At 35.9% G+C, this 19,913-nt stretch overlaps 1 protein-coding gene across 5 annotated transcripts in view; it reads right to left on the bottom strand.

Annotated features, from left to right (window-relative positions):
• Mctp (multiple C2 domain and transmembrane region protein) overlaps positions 1–19,913 on the bottom strand; it is a 642,744-nt gene that overhangs the window by 134,440 nt on the left and 488,391 nt on the right. For all 5 annotated transcript variants that reach the window (XM_090402333.1, XM_090402331.1, XM_090402329.1 and 2 more), the window contains 2 exons: positions 8,924–9,026; positions 8,141–8,242 (listed from right to left, as the gene is read on the bottom strand). In XM_090402333.1, coding sequence (XP_090258459.1) covers positions 8,141–8,242; positions 8,924–9,026 — 205 coding nt within the window. The remainder of the gene's footprint in view (positions 1–8,140; positions 8,243–8,923; positions 9,027–19,913) is intronic.

Below are 19,913 nucleotides of genomic sequence, written 5' to 3'. Positions count from 1 at the left end.
CCACTGCAGCACTGATGGTTATTATTATTCAGAACCTCTCGAGTCACAAGACTCATCTTAAACGACAAAATCAATAATAACATTCCTTAAACTTACTCACTGTTCATGAAGGACCCTGAAATCCAGTGAAGAGGGAACAGTTTCCATAGCTCAGTGATTATACATGGATAAGCACACTTTTTTTTTTTTTTACACAGGCTTCTAAGTTGATATGAATGAACTGAACTTAAAGTTACAAGATTTTGGCAAAAAAACAGAGTTTAAAATGTGCTGGTACTTTATATGCAAGAGCTCCATTTCATTTTGCACATGTGAGCTGACATCCATGAAATGGTTTTTTTTTTACTTGAGGTAAATACAAGTTTTAGTCTCCACATCTCATTTGAAAATTTGAAGTTTAGTTTCAAAGGCTTTTATGTAACCAAGCATACATCAATACTTTTGCCAAAACCTTGTAACTTTAAGTTCAGTTCATTCATATAAACCTAGAGGTCTGTAAAAAAAAAAAAACATCGGTGTGCTGACCCATGTACAATCACTGAGCCGAGGAAACTGTTCCAAATTTTTATTCCCAGAACTTATTTTCTTCATGGTACACCACAAATCTTTTGAAGACTTTTCCTTGGCTCAAACATCTCACATTATTGTGTATCAGCAATCCACTGTATTGAACTAAATTGAACTGTATTGATTCAATTTCCTGCAATAGTGCAGAAAATGCTCTCTTGTGAAGAGGTTAAGCAGCTATTAAATTCACTATTTTTGTTAGAATTGTCACTACATCATGTAGTTCTGTGAATCCTATCTTGGCACACACAACAGGTGGATAAAGCAATGAAATGGCACAACTGGATGTCCAATAACTTCCACAAACAGTTTCACAAATCTGTCTTCCATTCCCAATCTGTCATCACAGACAACTTTAGACATATCAATGCTTAAGTCATGGAGCATTTTTAAAACAATGTTGCATATTTCATTCCTTGATGTACTTATTGGCACTGTTTCTAGCTTTATCAGCTAGAAACTGTGCTTCTCATTGTCTAACCATCAGAAAAATCCAGCAATGATGGCCAACTGAGCTGATGAGGTGACATCAGTAGTTGTCAAGACAAACTGAAAAATATTGACAATTATTTAAGTCTCCTTTTAATGGATGATGTACGCTGGAGATCATTGTCATCACTCTGTCTTTAATGGTATTTCTAGTAACTGGTAAATCAGAAATATGCTTGCTTAATAACAGCATCTTTATTTTGCATATCTTGAAAACAAAAAAAAGGTGCACATTTCACAAGAGTTTCTTTGATAAATTCTTCTTCACTGAGGGCCTTTCCATGTTGAACTATGGAGTGAGCAATGAGCAAACTTACTGATGCAAATTCATCAGGCCTCTTGAGAATTTAAGGAAGTTATTTGATTGACACTCTTTGTGGTGTAGCTACTGAGAAATGTATTCCTTCCTTCCTTCTTCCTCACTTTTCCAAAAGCCACTAATGATTTATGAAAGATACCAAGCTATTTTAAACCTGGTTTTACTCCATTTCCCAAGTAAGCAAACAGACAAATAAGTCAAGTTTGTGCCTGCACGTAATGCAAGTCTAGCTGACCCTGCAGGTAGTGCAAGACCAAGATAACTCATGGTAAAAGCATAATAAGCTCTGATCACTAATCTTAATATTTACCCATAATGCAAAGCACATCTCCTGGAGGAGATGTATGATGCTTTGTATTAAAGGCAAGGGAACACTACCCAGACTGGTTTCGACCTTTATTGAGGTCTCATTAGTGGGAGCCAGGCTAGAAATATCAAGATTTTAGTAATACAGAGCTTATAAGTATTTTACCAGAACAAGTTACCATAAGGTGTTTTAACCTTATTAAATAAAAATCTCAGGAGGAGATATAAATGTAGAAAGTATTTTACCTTGGGTATATTAAATGTTAAAGATACCAAGCTATTTTAAACCTGGTTTTACTTGGGAAATGGAGTAAAACCAGGTTTAAAATAGCTTGGTATCTTTAACATTTAATATACCCAAGGTAAAATACTTTCTCCACTAACGATTTGTTTCAAAATGTCTTTTTTACATTCCACATTTTGTTTACTACTGTTTCATGGCACAATAGGCACAATGATTTGCCTATTGTGTAAACAACAGCGTACTTTTCAGTCCACGCATCTTGAAAGCTTTAACCACCTTCTTTATCAGTCAATTGAGATTTTTTAAATGTGAAGTTTCTCCATAACAGGGCTAGAATATTAAAGAAATAATAACTTTGTATTACAAATTACGAATATCACAAGAAAGGAGAAATATTTATTTTAAGTAATAATTACATCAAATAAATATTTGATTAGTATTTATTGTATCAACCAATTGCTTATTGATAACCATTTTCTTACCTCTGCAGCAGTGTTGTTGAACTGGCACAAAAGAACTCAATGCACTTCTTGTTCACATGAATGCAGAAGCTGAACTGAACTCAAACAGGGAGAACAGTTGTTTGTTGTTGAGTGTTGGTGAATGCTGGTGTGTCAACCAAAACATTGTGGCATGTCACCATTGACACACGTGTCATCAGTTCGCCTAGACCAGTGATGGCAATCACTGGTCTAGGCGAACTGATTTAGTCAGAAGTGTCTTAGAAGAATGAAATGTTAGACATGACAATACTGGACGTGCTGATAAGTAATAGACTAAATTGGATGAAAATTAGTGAGGAGAGATTAATAATGATTTAAAATTAATCATGTAGTGCTGTCATAGTAGCCAGATCATCACTTGAGAGTACATATGAGGAAATTGATGATGATAGGCACTATCTGCAACTCTCCCACAGTTGGTCACCTTCAGTCAATGCCTCACTCACCCACCCACCAACCACGACAATGTTGATACCTCATTTGCAACTTCATGCTATCGCCAAATCCAACAACAACAAAACCACACTGTTTTCCCACATGTACTACCTAAAGTAGCACGTGTGGGAAAATTCTAGAAATTCATACTTTTCTTTCCTATATACAAGGGTGGTGCAAAGACTGATGTATCCAACTAACAACAAATCAGTATCTCAAGAATGGGGGTAAAGAATTTGCAAAAATTGGTCACGACTTGCATTTAGAAAGGGGTCGACAGTAAAACTCTATTTTGCAATAAAGCGCATGGGTTTACTAAGGGAAGGTCATATTTTAGCAACTTGCTCGCATTCTATAATAATGTTACCATTGGACTAGATAAGGAAAATGGATACACCATGATACCTTCGGATTTTGCTAAGGCTTTTGACAGAATAGAGCATGGAAAGAATGTTGGTGAACCAAGAACTTGGTTCACTGTTATCCTTGGTGGATAACAGTGAACAAAGAATCAGTCCTTGGTCCACTGTTATTCAATCTGTACCTTAATGAATCCCAATTAATTAAGGTACAGATTGAATGTTATTCAATCTGTACCTTAATTAATTGGGAAGGATTTGACAGGTGACATACAACTATTTGCTGAGGATGCAAAGATAGATAGGGTAATCAGGAATGCAGCTGATATGCAGTACTTGCAGAATGATTTGAATAGCTGAAATTGTGGGCAGGGATTCTTAAGGGTCAAAGCTATATAACTGAGAGACCTCCACATAGCCTTTAAAGGAATGCGGAGAACTGACCAGAGTTTCTGACCTAATTTTCAATCCTCACCTTTTCGTGGTGCACCCTGTTAGGCATCTACCTGAATACTGAACAGACGACTATGGGCTAGCAATTTGGGATTTAGCTGACCAAAGTGTATTCGTATTGGCTTAAACCAAAATTTCAAATGATGGTACAACATGATAGAATTTCATGCTGGCAGGGGCATCGCCAGTTAAATGAGACCCCTCCCCCCGTTGTTTTCGCCAGGGAACCAGGGCAAACAACGAAAAGTCAGCAAAACTGGAACAAATCCTAAAACCCACCACAACTCAACATCACCAGAGTTCAAGGTCAGTACTATCAACATAAAAAGGCTTAATGGTAAAGAAATGGAGCTAGCTGAGGAATTAGATAAGTACCAGATCGATATAATAGGGATAACTGAAACAAAAAAATGCAAAAACTGGTGGGGTCTTTCTGAGCAATAAATACAAAATGTTATATTCAGGCAAGGACAATCAAGGATTAGACATAGTATTCAACAATAAATACAAGGCTAATCTTCTTGAATGGCAGGCAACCTCAAGTAGAGTGATATGGGCAAATATGAGAATGGGGAACTGGACAATGAGACTTATTTGTGCATATAGTCCCACAGAAGGTTCTACTAATGTAGAAGTGGAGGAATTTTTTGAGGCTTTAGAGAAAACAACTGAGACAATGAAAAAGGAAAAGTTGGTCCTTGTTGGGGATCTAAATAGCATGGTAGGAAATGATTCTCAGACATACAAAAATATTTTTGGGAAAATTTGGAGAAAAGAGCAAAGCTAATAATAATGGCAAATATCTGTTGGATTTCTGCTCAGGACATGGACTGGTTATTACTAACACAATGTTCCAAAAGAAAAATGTGCGCAAAATCACATGGAGAGAAGAGGCAAAGGAATAAGAAAAGTCTTATTGACTATGTTATTGCTGATAGTAATGTTTTCTCCTTGGTGCAGGACACCAGAGTGTACAGAAGATTTGAAATTGGAAGTGATCAGCATTCAGCCTTGAGAATAAAATTGAATTTCATATTGAAAAGAAGAATATGAAACAAAGTTTTAAAGCAAATAAAAGTTGAACAGCTCTCAGATGTGAACTGTAGATTAAAATACACAAATATTATTCAAGAAAAAATGAAAGAGTTTGAGAACAGGAACCAAACCTTTCATTACTTGATTCAGAACTCCATGGTGGACATAGGAAGTTAAATAGGCAGTGAAGGAAAAGAAGAAAACATATCAAAAGTTCCTGGAAAATAAGTCAGCTAAACACAGTGTAAAACTGGGTAAACAAACGTCATGGGAGGACTTTGGTAAGAACATAGAAAATAAATATCAAGAAGGTGGCAAGATATTCTGGAGGTTGTTGAAGAAGCTCAAGGAATGGAGGAAAGAGTGCTGTAAAAGGAATTAGAAATGATAAAGGTGACATGAAAACAGGAGAAAAAAGATATCCTTGAAATATGGAGTAATTACTTTGAAAAACTGCTAAATGAAACAATCAGTGATGACAGCACAGTGGTTAAAAACACTGTTGAAATATGTATTCCTGTTAAAAACAGGAATACATATCCATACTTGAAGTAGAAAAAGCCATTAAAAGCCTGAAATGTGGAAAGGCAGCAGGAATAGATGATATTCAACCAGAAATGCTAAAGCATGGAGGCATAAAAGTCTTACAGTTGCTTCACTGCATAGTTCAGAAGACCTGGACAGAGGGACGAATTTCAGATGATTGGAGTAGAGCTCTCATAGTACCCATATACAAAAAGGGAAATAAAATAGAATGTGAGAATTACAGAGGTATTTCATTACTGAGTGTTCCTGGTAAGTTATATGCAAGTACACTTAAGAAATGGTTGAGAAGAATTGTGGTAGAAAAGCTTGGTGAAGAACAAGCTGGATTCAGCCTAAATACAGGGCGTCAGGATCAGATTTTCACTTTACGACAGATAGTTGAGAAATCATGGGAATATAACAAAGATCTATGTTTAAGTTTAGATCTGGAAAAGGCATATGACAGGGCGCCAAGAGAGAAGCTATTCAAAACGCTACAGTTATATCCCCTCTGTGATTCATTATCTATATGGATCACATTATGAAGGAAAGTGATATTAAACCTGATATCAAAACTGGAGATGTTAATCTCAGCTCTTTGCTTTATGCAGATGATGTTATACTCTGAAATAAAGCTGCTACAAGTCTGCAAGATTCCCTGAATAAATTGAATAGATATGGTATGAATGTTAGCAATTAAAAAGACATTGAAAATATGCAGAAACATTGAAAATATCAACTGTATTGTGAATGGAGAACCTATAGAATAAGTAAAACATTTCAGCTACTTAGGCATGATTTTTACTGAAGATGGTAAATTAAATATAGAAATAGACAACAGAATCAGCAAAGCTGTATGGTAGGAAGTCAACTGAATAAATTTTTATGGAATAAGAGAAATTAGTCAAAACACTAAATTAGCTGTGCACAAAACAGTGTTCAAACCAATTTTAACTTATGGATCTGAGAGCTGGGTCAGAAGTATAACACTTGACCAAAGACTAGAGACAGCAGATATGAGTCCTGAGAAAGATTAGGGGCATGAACAGAAGGCATCAATGTCAGTATCATATTAAAAATGAGGATATTAAGAAAGAACTTGACATTGTCAGCATCCAGAAATGCATTAGCAGAGCTAATCTCAGGTGGTATGGTCACTTAAATAGAATGGGAGAGGAAAGATTAGCAAAACAAATGTTCTCTGCCAGGTTGGCAGAAAAAAGACCCAGAGGAAGACCAATATATAGACAGATTGATACAGTAAAAAGTGCCTTAGAAGACAGAAATATAATATCTGATAATATTGGAGTTTTGACAGGTAACAGACTGATTTGGAGGAAAATTGTAGACAGCAAGTTGATGTAAATTTTTCATGTAACACTATCATATCCTGTATATCCCTTGAGGATATATATTAGGAATTTGATGATGAAATGTCATTAAAAGCAAAGGCATGCACTCTGGCATGATTAAATATCCAATGTTGTATTATATTGGTGGAATTATTCTAGAAGAAACTGATCAGGCTAGGGATCTTGGAGTGTTAGTAGATAGGAAGTTGAAGTTCAGGGGCCATGTAGCAAAGATTGCAAATACAACTCAGAAGATAATTGTAATGCCGAAACAAACTTTCACATATAAAGATAAGGATGTCATTTTGCGTCTTTACAAGGCCTTGATAAGACCTCACTTGGACTAATGGGCACAGATCTGGTCTCATAGTTTCCATTGTGATTCTGATACAGTGGAGAGAGTGCAAAGTATTGTGTTAAAAATGATGTCAAGATTGTGGAATATTAATTATGAAAACAGATTGAGAATTTGTAGACTGCACACACACTAGCAAACAGATGAAAGAGGGGGGTGATATGACTGAGACTTAAACTTCTGAAAGGGTCATACAGAATTTCAGTTGATGGAATTTTTTCTTTTATGGAGGATGGGGAAAGGACAAGAGGCCATCCTTGGAAGTTGAGAATGAATGCTGCTAAGAAGGGGATGAGGGCTAGAATTTTTTTTTTACGCATAGGGTGGTGCATGATTGGAATGGACTGCCATTGGACATTGTATGTGCAAGCAGTGTGAATGAATTCAAGAACAAGTATGATAGCTGGTGTGTGTGTGTGTGTGTGTGTGTGTGTGTGTGTGTAACCTCCCTCGATGAGTCCTCGACTCCCTGGAGGTCACTCTTAACAATAATAACTTTTTTCCATAGTTGAAATTCCTCATTAGGATCATCTTTTTTTATTTGGCTAATTAATCTGTAGATTTCACAAATCATTGGCATTTATGTTTCTAGGCCTAGGACAGCCCATTACATATACTGTTCTATTTACTTTAATCAGTCTTTCTTTCCCTCCTTGTCTGATGCTTACACATAGACCCCCACAACATACCATGCAGGTATTCAAAATCAAATACAATGGAATAGGGTGGTTTATTGTTATTCCTCAATGTCCCAAATCTATATTGAACGTTCTTCTTGCCAGTCTGACTTTTGCAGAATGAAAAACCATGCCACCTCCATATGAGAGTGGCTAACTCACCTTCAGATGAAAAGCCCTAATAAAGGTTCTTTGCATCCAAATGCAATTTGAATCGAGCTCTTTCCAAACGAAATACATCATCTAAACTGAATGAGCTACAACGGCTCAATTGCAAAGTAAGGAATATTTAATAGAAGTATATGCATTGTGACAAACATTCCTTTAAAAATATACTATGGGAACTGCTCAGATTTTCCAGGTAATTTTGATTTAAAGAGAATCAAAGTGAATGTTATTCACATACATTAAGAAGTACAGATCACTTAAATTTAACTTCGCATGACTTATTTTTAAATAATTTTTGATGCTTCATAAAGAATAATATACTTTATCTTTTAACTGCTGTATGACTAACTTACAGGATTATATATGACATTCATCTCCAGTAATATCTGGCCTTTTGCTCTTTTTCTAAGCTTCTTATCTTTTAATGCATACCACCGTTTCTCTCCATTTTTAATCTACAAAAATCAACAAGAAAAGTGAAATTAGTTGGGATGATTACACTATATATATGATTAAGAATACATATATAGATAGTGGTTCTATAATACAGAATGACAGACTGAAGAAAATTAAAATAATCAAAGAAAGACAAAGTCACTCATTAAGTCTCACTTTATTTAGTGATGGATGAAATAATAAAAATGGAAAAGTGTGGAATGTAAATCAAAAATAAAAATATGAACATATCAACAGAAAAAAAGTGATGACAGTTGTTAGTGAACCCATAAAATGTAAATTAGAAATAAAATGAAAAATAATTAAACAAGTAAGATAAAATACTTCAGAATAGAACTAAATAACTATAGCATAAACACAAAACGAATTAGTATAAGAACAATCAAATAGCAGAATACATGGATGTCTCATCAACAGCCTCATCTGAAAGAACAAGAACATAAAATAACCTAAAAAGTTTTGCAGACCAGTACTAACATATGCAGTAGAAAGACGTGACAGTACATGGAGAACTGTCAGTGAATGGAACGCTTTACCAGAATGCGTTGTTAATGCAAGAAGTGTTAAAGATTTTACATGATGAATATGTTGTCAGTTGAATGAAACATTCCATGATAAGTCTGTCGACTCCATGGAAGGTGTAATAATAACAATAAATAATAAAACTTTTTTTTAAATACCTTAAGAAGAGGAATGGCCACTTTTCCCAGGAATTCAACTTTCTTGTCACGATCTTCATCAAACACAGTAATCTCCAGTACTGAATGGATGTCTTTCACCTGACTAACAAAACAGAGTTAAAAATTAAATGGAATTTATGTTACATTTGGACAAAAATCAATGCCATTTTAGCAAACTTTACTGAGTCTTATCAAAAAGACAATAAATGAAACACTTAATGATCCAAAGAAGATATGCATAAAATTTAATATTGATTTATTATTAGTCTTCCAATGCAGTTGAGACTCACTGAGAGATCAGTATAACACAAAAGTCAAAGTACAATTTAAATTCATTTACTGCTTCTGCACTTATGTTCACTGTTATGTTAAAACTTGTTTCCATTCACCTTCCAAATCCACACAAACCTACTCCTTACTCACTTGCTAACATCCTCATAAAAATTCCAGGATCTTGTACTACTGTCTTCCTCCTCATTTAAAAAAGTTGCTTCTAGATTAATCTGATATGAATACTTCACCAATTTATGAACTGTATACCTCTTCTGATCTGCCTGTCCATGAAGCTATATAAATAGTATTTCCTTAATCTGTCCCCAGAGCCAACATTCCCAAAACTTGACAGTTTGCTTTTCTCTGAAAATGATCCATGCACAATAGTCCAAATTTCTGTCCAGTCGTTGTATAATATAGAATTAAGTTCTATGTCAACATCCTCCTCATCACTGCCATAATTTGTGTTGTCTCCAATTCTTGCAACATGGTCCCTATATTTAATCTCCATCTTCAGCCCTTATCCCTTCAAATGCAGCTCAAATTTAATACACAACATCCTATCCTTGGCTTTGAAACTGAAAAGTTGCACTTTATAACAATCAGTTGTCAGTTCAAATCATCTGCCCACGTCTTTAGAGTTACAAAACAAGAATCGCTCGTTGTGGCTCCTATTTTACATCATCTCTAAAGAATTGCAATTCAGATTTAAGCATCATCCAATATGCAGTACATATTGGATGATAGGTATATTACTGTTATTGCACGACAACACCAACCTTTAAGAAAAACACAAGGCTTGTGGATGGAAATTGAGATTGGTAAGAATGTCAAATGTGAATGACAGAAGTGGGTCACATAAAAAAAGCAAGATAATAAAGTGCCAAACATTACTAATAAAAGGTGTGAAAGTAAGTTTCAGAGAATTTAGACCACAGAAGTGAGAAATATTGACCAAAATATAAATAACATGAAAATGCTGAGGTGACAGTAATGGGAGTGTAGTAACATGGAGTCATTCACTGTACAAAACATGAGAGCATAGAGAAGTACAGTGAGAGAAGAGTCAGGGAAAGTATGAAAGAGTGAGAGAGGGGAATTAGAGTATTGTACAGCAAATTTACTCTCTTAACAAAACTTTAATCTTTTCACTTCTTCCACTCATACTTTCATATTATTTCTCATTCAGCACCTGTCACCTTTCAAATCATTCATATCTGCCAAAACATTAAATGTTTTTTTTTTTCTTTACATTCTAACAGATCACTAGCATACGTTATACCTGGAAAATGATTGTTATGCTCTGATCTAGCATAAGAACATGCTAAATGAAATGTGGAAAGGGGAAAGATGAAAAATTCCATGCAAACATTTCTGGGGAAAATCATTGCAAACAAACTTGAAATCTTCACTCTTTTCACTTTGGAAATTCAGTAAAGGGAGATTGCATTTGATGTGAGACAGAGGTCAACAAGATAAACTACATAGCTGACTGCCAAAGACTAGGAGTAAGGCACAAAAGAAATGCAGAAGTCAGGCATTTGAAGATTAGCACAATGAGTGGAAGTCAAGTAAATATTGATGAGAGATTTAACCATGAAGTTTTGTTTTATGCAAGCAACTATGGCCATAATGTACAAAGTCCATATTTAACAAAAATAAATAAGATATTTTTTCCATAAAAAGTGTACATTCATATTAGAATTTTATGCATAACAGAAGACAATGTCCTTAAATAAAATTTATCTTCAAATTCCTGATAAGTTTCATCAAGAGGCTATGTTATATATGTATAAAGCTCAGACAGTGCTATTTAAAAAAAAAAAAAAACTGTACTCATTAAAATAATGAGGCATAGAGCTCACTAGACAAGTTAACATCCCTCAGTAGCAAAATTTTTAAGACAATTATAACCTATGCTAAGCCCAGAAAGAACAATTTCCACTTTGTGTTGTTCCTTTGTAGATTAGTGCACCATAATTTAATTTCAGGCTTAATCTGGTAGTTTGACATTCTTCAACTCCTGTGTGCTACTTGTTTGGAATATTAATTTTTGCCTTATACCTGTAATTGGTGTATGGAATAAGCAGACTGTCTATTATGAGATGAACTGCCTTAGATGCAGTATCTGCAGTCTCATTTACCTTGATTTCAATGGTAGCCTAATTTGAATGAGATTCTCATTCAAATCAGGCTAGTGTGAAAGGGCTTCACAACTTTCTTTGAGGAGACATTTCATATTTAATAGTGTATTTGATATCAACAAGACCAGACTTTTGAGGTTTAAGGTATTCAAGTGTAGTACTGATGTTTACTAATTCTTTTTTCCCACAGCATGGCCTGTGGGAAATTCTTTTTCCTTCCTGTTTACTACTTCTTTTTTCAACAGTGTGTCTGTCTGCCCAAATATGTTAAATTACACTGATGAGGAATCTGGCAGCTAAACAACAGATCATCTTTTGTAATGGTATGAGAAATTTTGTTATAGGAAAATATGTGGGATTGAGATGAAATTTCTTTAGAATTCGGCCAGTAAGTTTGGGAATATATAGGATTGGTACCCTGTGTTTTGGTGAAAAATTCCTAGGTGTGAGAACATAGGATCCCCACCCCCTCCAAAGTTTGGGAGGAGGTTCTTATGTAATTTTTTTTTTTTTAAATGATGCCTCTAAAGCAGTGTTTCTGAAGTGTGGTATACATATCCCCAGGGATGTGATGTGCTAAAGGTCCTTTGGGGGTACGATGTCACTGTATTGTCACAGGTAAGTGCAGGTTTATTGTATAATTTTTCAATAACTAAAAAATCTTAAAGGTCATTTTAAACAAAATGTATCTTGGTATGTGTCAAGCAACCTCCTTAGGGCTCAATCAGGTTGATGGCACAATCATGGCTGAACTGTGTTCTGACTATTAGAATTGGTTTCAGATAACATTCTCAGAACCAAATTTAACCCGAGTACACTGCCATTTTGACAACACATTAATAATGAGTATCTAGTTTTGTCAGCAAAACTTATGATTTCATTTATCTCATTTAACTTTTTTTTTTTTTTTTTTTTTTTTCGGAAGACCAAGAAAGAGATAGCGTGAAACCAGAACAGGCTACCCGGCCTAAAATCCATGTTAGGAAGAAGAACTTTATTTTTTATTATTTAAAACCTCATAATTTGTTTCTAATGTATGTATATCAGTGTGTTGTTCCACACACACTACACAGTCACCATTTAAACATGGCACATAAACAAGCAATACTCTGCTGCTCTAATTTGCATTCATGCAAATTAGAGCAGCAGAGTAAGTGAAATTTCATAGGAGATAAAGATACCAATTCATTTTTTTTTATTCCTCTATACTGTAAATGAAATATTTACAGTATAGAGGAATCAGCAATATACTTTTAAATACTAAAATGCATGGTTAAGTAAAAAGAGAGAAGATAATATCAGAATACCACCAAAAAAAAATTGCTATTAAGTAGCTGTCAACTAACTTAAATGGAAAGATACATCCTGTCCCCCATACCCAACAGCATTATTATTATTAAAAAAGACCTCCAGGGAGTCAGGAACTTATCAAGGGAGGTCATACTATTCATGCCAGTTGTCATACCTGTTCTTGAATTCATTCACGCTACTTGCACACACAACATCCAATGGCAATCCATTCCAATCATGCACTACTCTGTCAGAGAAAAATCTAGCCCTAACCTCCTCCTTGGCAGCATTCATTCTCAACTTCCATGGATGTCCTCATGTCCTTTCTCCACCTCCATAAAATGAAATATTCTATCCACTGAAATTCTGTACAAGCTTTCAGAAGTTTGTAAGTCTCAATCATATCACCTCTCTTTCTCCTGTTTAATAGTGTCTGTAGCCTACAAATTCCCAATCTGTCTTCATAATCAGTATTTCACAATTCAGATATCATTTTTGATATCTGAATTGTGAAATACTGATTTCACTGTATCAGTGAAATAAGTATTTCCACTGTATCAGAATCACTACAGAAACCAAGAGATCATACCTGCATACAATAGTCCAAGTAAGGTCTCATCAAGGCCTTGTAAGGAAGCAGAAATGACTTCTCTATCTTTAGATGTCAAGGTTTTTTTCAGTATTGCCGTTATTCTGTAAGTTGTATTTACAATTTTTGCTATATGACCCTTGAACTTCAACTTCCTGTCTACTAAAATCCAAGATCCCTAGCGTGATCATTTTCTTCTAGTATAATCCCACCAATATAACCCGACTATGGATATCTAATCACACCAAAGTGCATGACCTTACATTTATTAACATTGAAATGACAGCCATTTTTACATGTCCACAATTCCAGCCTATTTAAATCATTCTGCAAGTACTGCATATCAGCAGCACCCTCTGCTGATTATCCCACCTATTTTTGATATCAGCAGCACTCCTGATTATCTTACCTATCTTTGAATCATCAACAAATAATGGCATTTGTTGAAGGACTGATCCTTCAGGCACACCACTGGTTACCTTGAATCTTGCAGATTCCCACCCCCAATATACGACTTAGATATCTGTCATTCAGCCATTCTGTTATCCACACTAATATTTTATAATCCAATCCCATGAAAGGGCAAAATGCTGCAAACTTGTCTCCTGCCTAAATGGCAACCGCTACTTCTGGTCCCATGCCAAGGCTATTATAGGATGCAACTTTTGCCTGCCCAGGTTTCCACCACTCTAACAGGAAGGTCCTGTAGTTACCTCACCTAAAAAAAAAGGTATTTACTGGCATCACTCTTTTCTTCAAATTCCCACATTGATACTAGGGCAAAGTTCCCTCCGCTTCACCAAGAACAGCACCTTTCACGTCTCCTACAGTCTTCCGACAAAAAGAAATCCAAATAATCCTTAATAACCTGAACACAAACAAGGCATCTGGTTCTGATGGTATCCCACCTACTGTGTTAGAAAACTATCACCTCTTCAATCTATCATATTCAACTGGCATCTACCAAACAACATGGAAACAGATCCACATCCAGCCCTTCCCAAAGAAAGGTGACAAGTCAACCAACAAACTACTGTAAAATTGTTCTCACTTCTATTCTCTCTAAAATTATGGAGAAAGTCATCAACAACTAACTCATGAACCACAGAGGCATACCAATTAATCAGTGACCAGCAGTATGGATTCAACCACTTGCAAACTACAGATGATCTCTTTGGAGAAACTTGTGGTTGCTCTTTACATTTCAAAGGCATTTTGATTGAGTTTGGCACAGGGGCATCACTCTTCTTTGCAAATTTCTGCATTCATAACCTGGGCAAAGTAGTTAGACTGCTATCCTATGGTTTCAATAAATATTTGAGTGCACAAAAAAAAAGATCAAGGTAGTCAAGGAAGTTGTTATGACATTTAGGTCTAGAGGAGGGGTGTCATATCAGTGATGACTGGAAAGGGGAAATGTGGAGGAGTCACATCTGAGAAGTGGGGGTTAGTGGGACTTAATATAGAAACAGAAATGAACTAGTGTTTACAAATACTAGAAGCATTCAAAACAAGGGGAATGAAATTGTAGCACTGATAGTGTGTTCATTCACCCAAAAAATATTTGGAATAAGTGAGGCACGGCTGAATGAGGATGACATTTTGACAGGAATAGAGATGGAAGGATATGTAGTCTTTTATGAAGACAAAGGCATGAAGGGGGGATAGGAGTGCTATTGATGATGGCAGAGGAGTTGTTGCCATCTAGGGTGGACATGCAAGGAGCAAATAGTGACAGTGGTTTTGACTGGAGGAAGGACAGAATGAAATGTTTTAGTAATGTGGAAGGCAGTGAGAAGGACATGTTTAGGCAAATTGGTTTGGCTAATAAGAAAAGAATAATCATTATGGGCAATTTCAATTATGGCAATATAGACTGGAATGAAGAGAGAGCATCTGGAACCAAAGAGAATAAAATTGAGATTTTGAGGTAAAACTATCTTAAGCAATATGTAATGGATTGAGGATTTTGGATTTGATTATCTCATTAGAAGATATTATAAATGAAGTGTCAAATCTTCAAATGAGATACATTTGAACCAGTTGGTGAAAATGCCCATGAAGTTATCATTTGAGTGATCGCCAGCCATATCAACTTTTGTGAGAAAGGGTTATATGGGACTATAATGTCCCATATGTGATTATGACAAATTCAGGAGGCAGCTTGCAGAGATATCATGGAATGAGGAAATGGATGAAGGAAATCAATTCTGCTTGTTCCTTTCTCAGAAACTATCTGGCACTGATTGAGTGTATTCCAAAGAACAGGACATTAAATAAGGAAGGCATAAAATGGATGACTGAAGAGCTGAAACATGCAATTTTGAAGGAAAAAGGCATTGTGGAGGCAGCATCAGATGAGTGACAATCAGTTACACGAGTACAAAGAGCAAGCAAAAAAGGGATTGGTAAGGATAGCAAAAGTACAGTCTGAGCAGCAGTTAGCAAAGGAGCTAAAAAAATCTTAGGGAGTTTTTCAATGTGTCCAGTAGAAGGAAGAATGATTATGGGAAGATTACATTGGTCAGTGATAACTAAAGAATGATAAACACTGAGGAGGATATAGTGGAGGTGTTAAATGCGCAGTTCATTAAAGCACTCCGTATTTGTGACATAATGCAAAACATTGAGAGCAATAGGAATGGGGAAGGAACCATCGATGGTGAGTGTGCAGGAGGAATGTGAAGAATTGAGTAAATTTGATGTCAAGGCCACAGGACTTGAGGGTATATCACCACATGTCTTGAGGAAATGTCCCCAGGAGTTAAGACCTTTAACTTGTCTTTCTAACATGAGTCTTAGATTAGCCCACGTTCCAAAGGAACGGAAAGAGGGCAAAATTAGGCCACTTTATAAAGGGGGTGATAAGACTAGGGCTTCAAATTATAAGCCAATCTGATTGTCTAGAATTATGGTCAAGGTGCTGGAGAAGCTAGTGAGGAAAAGGATTCAGAACTGGGTTGAGCAACAGAATTCTCTTTAATGAACAGCATGAGTTTGCTAAAGGAAGTCATGTTTTAGCAATCTGCTTCCTTATTATAACAAGGTTATTATTACATTGGACAAGGGAGGGGGGATGCATATACAGCAGTATATTTAGATTTTTCAAAGGCTTTCAATAAACTGCCACATGACAACCTAGTAGTTAAATTAGAACAGATGGGATTGGAGATTGTTTGCCTGATAGGTATCAACTGGTTGTGTATGGGGGAGTAATATCTGAGAAGAGGAAAGTCACTAGTGATGTGCCCCAGGTGTCTGTTTTGGGGTCACTGTTTAATTTGTATGTAAATGATGACATTACAAAGGGCTCAAATTGTGATATACAGGTTTTTTTTTTTTTTTTTTTTTTTTTTTTTTTTTTTTTTTTTTTTTACAGATGATGTAAAGTTGGGGAGAGTTATGAGAAGCAGAGCAGATGTTGTAGCCTCGCAAGAGGACCTAAAAAACTATCCAAATGTGCAAGTGTGCAGGGATAGTTTAATGTAGCAAAGTGTAAGGTTTTAAAATTTGGGAAGCAGAGATAACATGCAGAGCATAGGATTGGTGAGGGATATCTTTGAGGAGGTGGAGATGAAAGATATGGGGCGATAATGAATACGAACTTGAAATTTCATGGACATTTTGCTAAAATTGTGAGGACAACACAGATCATGGGAATAATGTAAAGAATATTGACATGTAGAAGTAAGGATGCTATGATTCCATTGTACAGGGTGCTTTGATCAGGCCACATATGAATTACTGTGCACAAATTTGCTCATCTGATTTTCAAAAGGATGATGATGAGTTAGGAGGAATACAGAGAAAACTGACTAAGTTGATTTCTGATCTCTGGAATATGAGGACAGATTGGGAGAATGCAAATAGCAGAGCCTATTAGATAGAGGAAGGGAGGGGACATGATCGAGACATAAGTTGGTAAAGGGTGATTACCAGATTAATGTGGATAAGATTTTTCATAGAATGTCTGGAGACAAGGGGAGAACAAGAGGCCATCCCTGGAAGTTGTATAAGGAGTGGGTGAGGAGTAGATTTTTTGCATGGAGAGTGATAGGCTATTGGAATGCATTGCCTGAAAGTAGTGCAGAGACAATGAATACATTTAAGTCAAGGTATGACCCCCTCTCCCCCCCCCTCCCCCTCTGCTTTTGAGTGGAACTGCCTGTGATGAGTCTCTTGACTCCATGGAGGTCTAATGATGATAGGATTCATTCTGAATAAACACATTTGCTCACTATGCATATTTTTTGGATGAAATGAAAATGTCACTATATAGTGATAAACATCCCCCCCCCCCAACCAACAATTTACTGCAAATGCAAGAAAAACAAGTAGCTTTATTGTACCACTAGATACAGTATGGAAACAAATAACTCCATCCCCACAGACACTATGCATTATCATTAAGACAGTTCACCAATACTAATTTTACAATTAAAATTTATTTGAAAATATTCAAACTAGCATGTCATATATAGTTAAAACTTTGAACGTGCTAGCTTTATATGGAAGGGACAATATACCTCCCATTATGAGAATTCGAATTTTAAGCAAAATACGTGAGGTGTGACAGTGCCCACAGCTAGAAATCTGCGAGATAACACTGATATTTTTATTATATTCCACTTAAAAAAAATGTCAGGTACAACAGACAGATTGAAAAACACTAATCTTCGATACAATACTCATTGTGCTAAAATTAAAAATTATAATAAATTAAGCACTTTAGATTTAAGAAAGATTAGAAAATATTCCCAAGATAGAAACACCTCAGTGCTTACTCATTATGTAAACTGTACGTAAACATTCATACATCATGACTCATCTAAAAATGATGAACATCACACTCCGCTAACTCCACCCCACACACTTAATAAATTGCTCATACTCAAAACTCAAAAGGAAAAAGAACTTTTTATGCAATTTTAATCCCCCCCCCCCCCCACACACACACGCGGTCTCAAGACCTATATAACATGGCACTGTTGAGTGTAGGCAAGTGATTAGAAAGAAGAGAAGAACCTAAAGAAAATAAAGGAAGAAGAAATTAAAACATTCAATTTTCATAGTTTTATGATTCACAGTTTAAACTATCACAGCTAAAATTATACATCCAGTATTCTAATATTGGATGACAGGATTTTGATGCTGTATGATGATGAATCCAACCATAGAAATCTGAAACTAATACAATATATGAAGTCCAACAAAAAAAAAAAAAAAAAAATTGGGAACGGAGAGTAGGAGGGGTAGAGACTGTGAGATGGTTATAGAGCATGTTCTAGCCTGTCACTGTGAGGCAAGGCACAACTCCATTGCTTTACTCAGTATGAGTGGATGCGTGTTCAAAGTGCAAGAGTGAAAGCAAGTTAACATCAAGTTTCTTGTGAAACTGAAGAAATTCGCGACTGAAACTTCTCAATTATTGACTGAGGCTAGAATCATAATAAATAGAATCATAATTAAAAATCATAATAAATTAGGCACTTTAGATTTAAGAAAGATTAGAAAATTTTCCCAAGATAGAAACACCTCAGTGCTTACTCATTATGTAAACCATACATAAACATTCATACATCATGACTCATCTAAAAATGATGAACATCACTTTTAGATGAAGAGTGCATGTCTCCTGCAGACATTTTTGAATGGCACAAATGATTTTCAGAAGGCAGAGAAGGTATGAAAGATAACCCAGGCCACCCACGCACAGCAGTTACTGATGACAATACTAAAAAAGTGCGAGATGTGATTTGAAAAGACAGAAGGTTGGGTGTTCGAGCTGTAGCTGAGAAAGTTAACTTTTATTATTATTAGACACCTGCAGAGAGTTCAAAGACTCATTGAGGGAGAGTGTGCCAACAGCATCGAATGATTGATCCCTTCGAACTACTAACTGCGCTCAAACTTGCTTAACTTTCTGCGAGCCATTAGTAGCAGAGGCTCTACCAATCGACCAACTTTTGGACAGGGAAAGTGTTCGACACATTTTAACGGAAGAAGTGAACATGAAAAAAGTTTGTGCAAAAATGGTTCCAAAAATATTGTCAGATGAACAAAAAGAATGTCGCAAGGAACGGTGTTTGGAACCTTTTGCAATGCATTAAGGATGAACCAGATTTGTTGAATTCAGTAATTACTTTTGATGAAACTTGAATATTTATGTATGATCCAGAAACCAAGCGACAATGCAGTGGAAGTCAGCAACATCCTCAAGACCAAAAAAAAAAAAGCACGTATGAGTCAAAGTTCAAGGTCATGTTGACTGTTTTCTTTGATATCCAGGGTATTATAATGGCAAAGCGGGTTCCCAGCAGCCAGACAGTAAATCAGCAGTATTATCTTGAAGTCTTGACGAAATTGCGCAAATGTGCGAGAAGGAAATGACCAGAATTGTGAAGAAACGGTTGGATTTTACACCAAGACAACATGCCAGTCCACAATGCTTGATCTGTGAAGCAGTTTTTAGCTAATGACAACATCACTTGCTTGAGTACCCATCCTATTCACCAGACCTGGCTCCCTGCAACTTCTACCTCTTCCCAAAGATCAAGTCAGTGCTCAAAGGAACCCATTTTTGTCAGTAGAAGATGTAAAAGCAAAAATGATGGAGATCCTCAGACTTTCAGAAAATGATTTGCAGAATTGCTTGGAACATTGGCACCATCGTATGCAGCTATGTGTCAACTCA

This window comes from Typopeltis vanoorti, chromosome 13, assembly GCF_054136105.1.
Source record: "Typopeltis vanoorti isolate ZY-2024b chromosome 13, IOZ_Tvanoo_1.0, whole genome shotgun sequence".
In the NCBI taxonomy this organism is placed as follows: domain Eukaryota; kingdom Metazoa; phylum Arthropoda; class Arachnida; order Uropygi; family Thelyphonidae; genus Typopeltis; species Typopeltis vanoorti.
The sequence above is the reverse complement of the archived record's forward strand: the minus strand, read 5'-3'. Positions and strand labels throughout refer to the sequence as shown.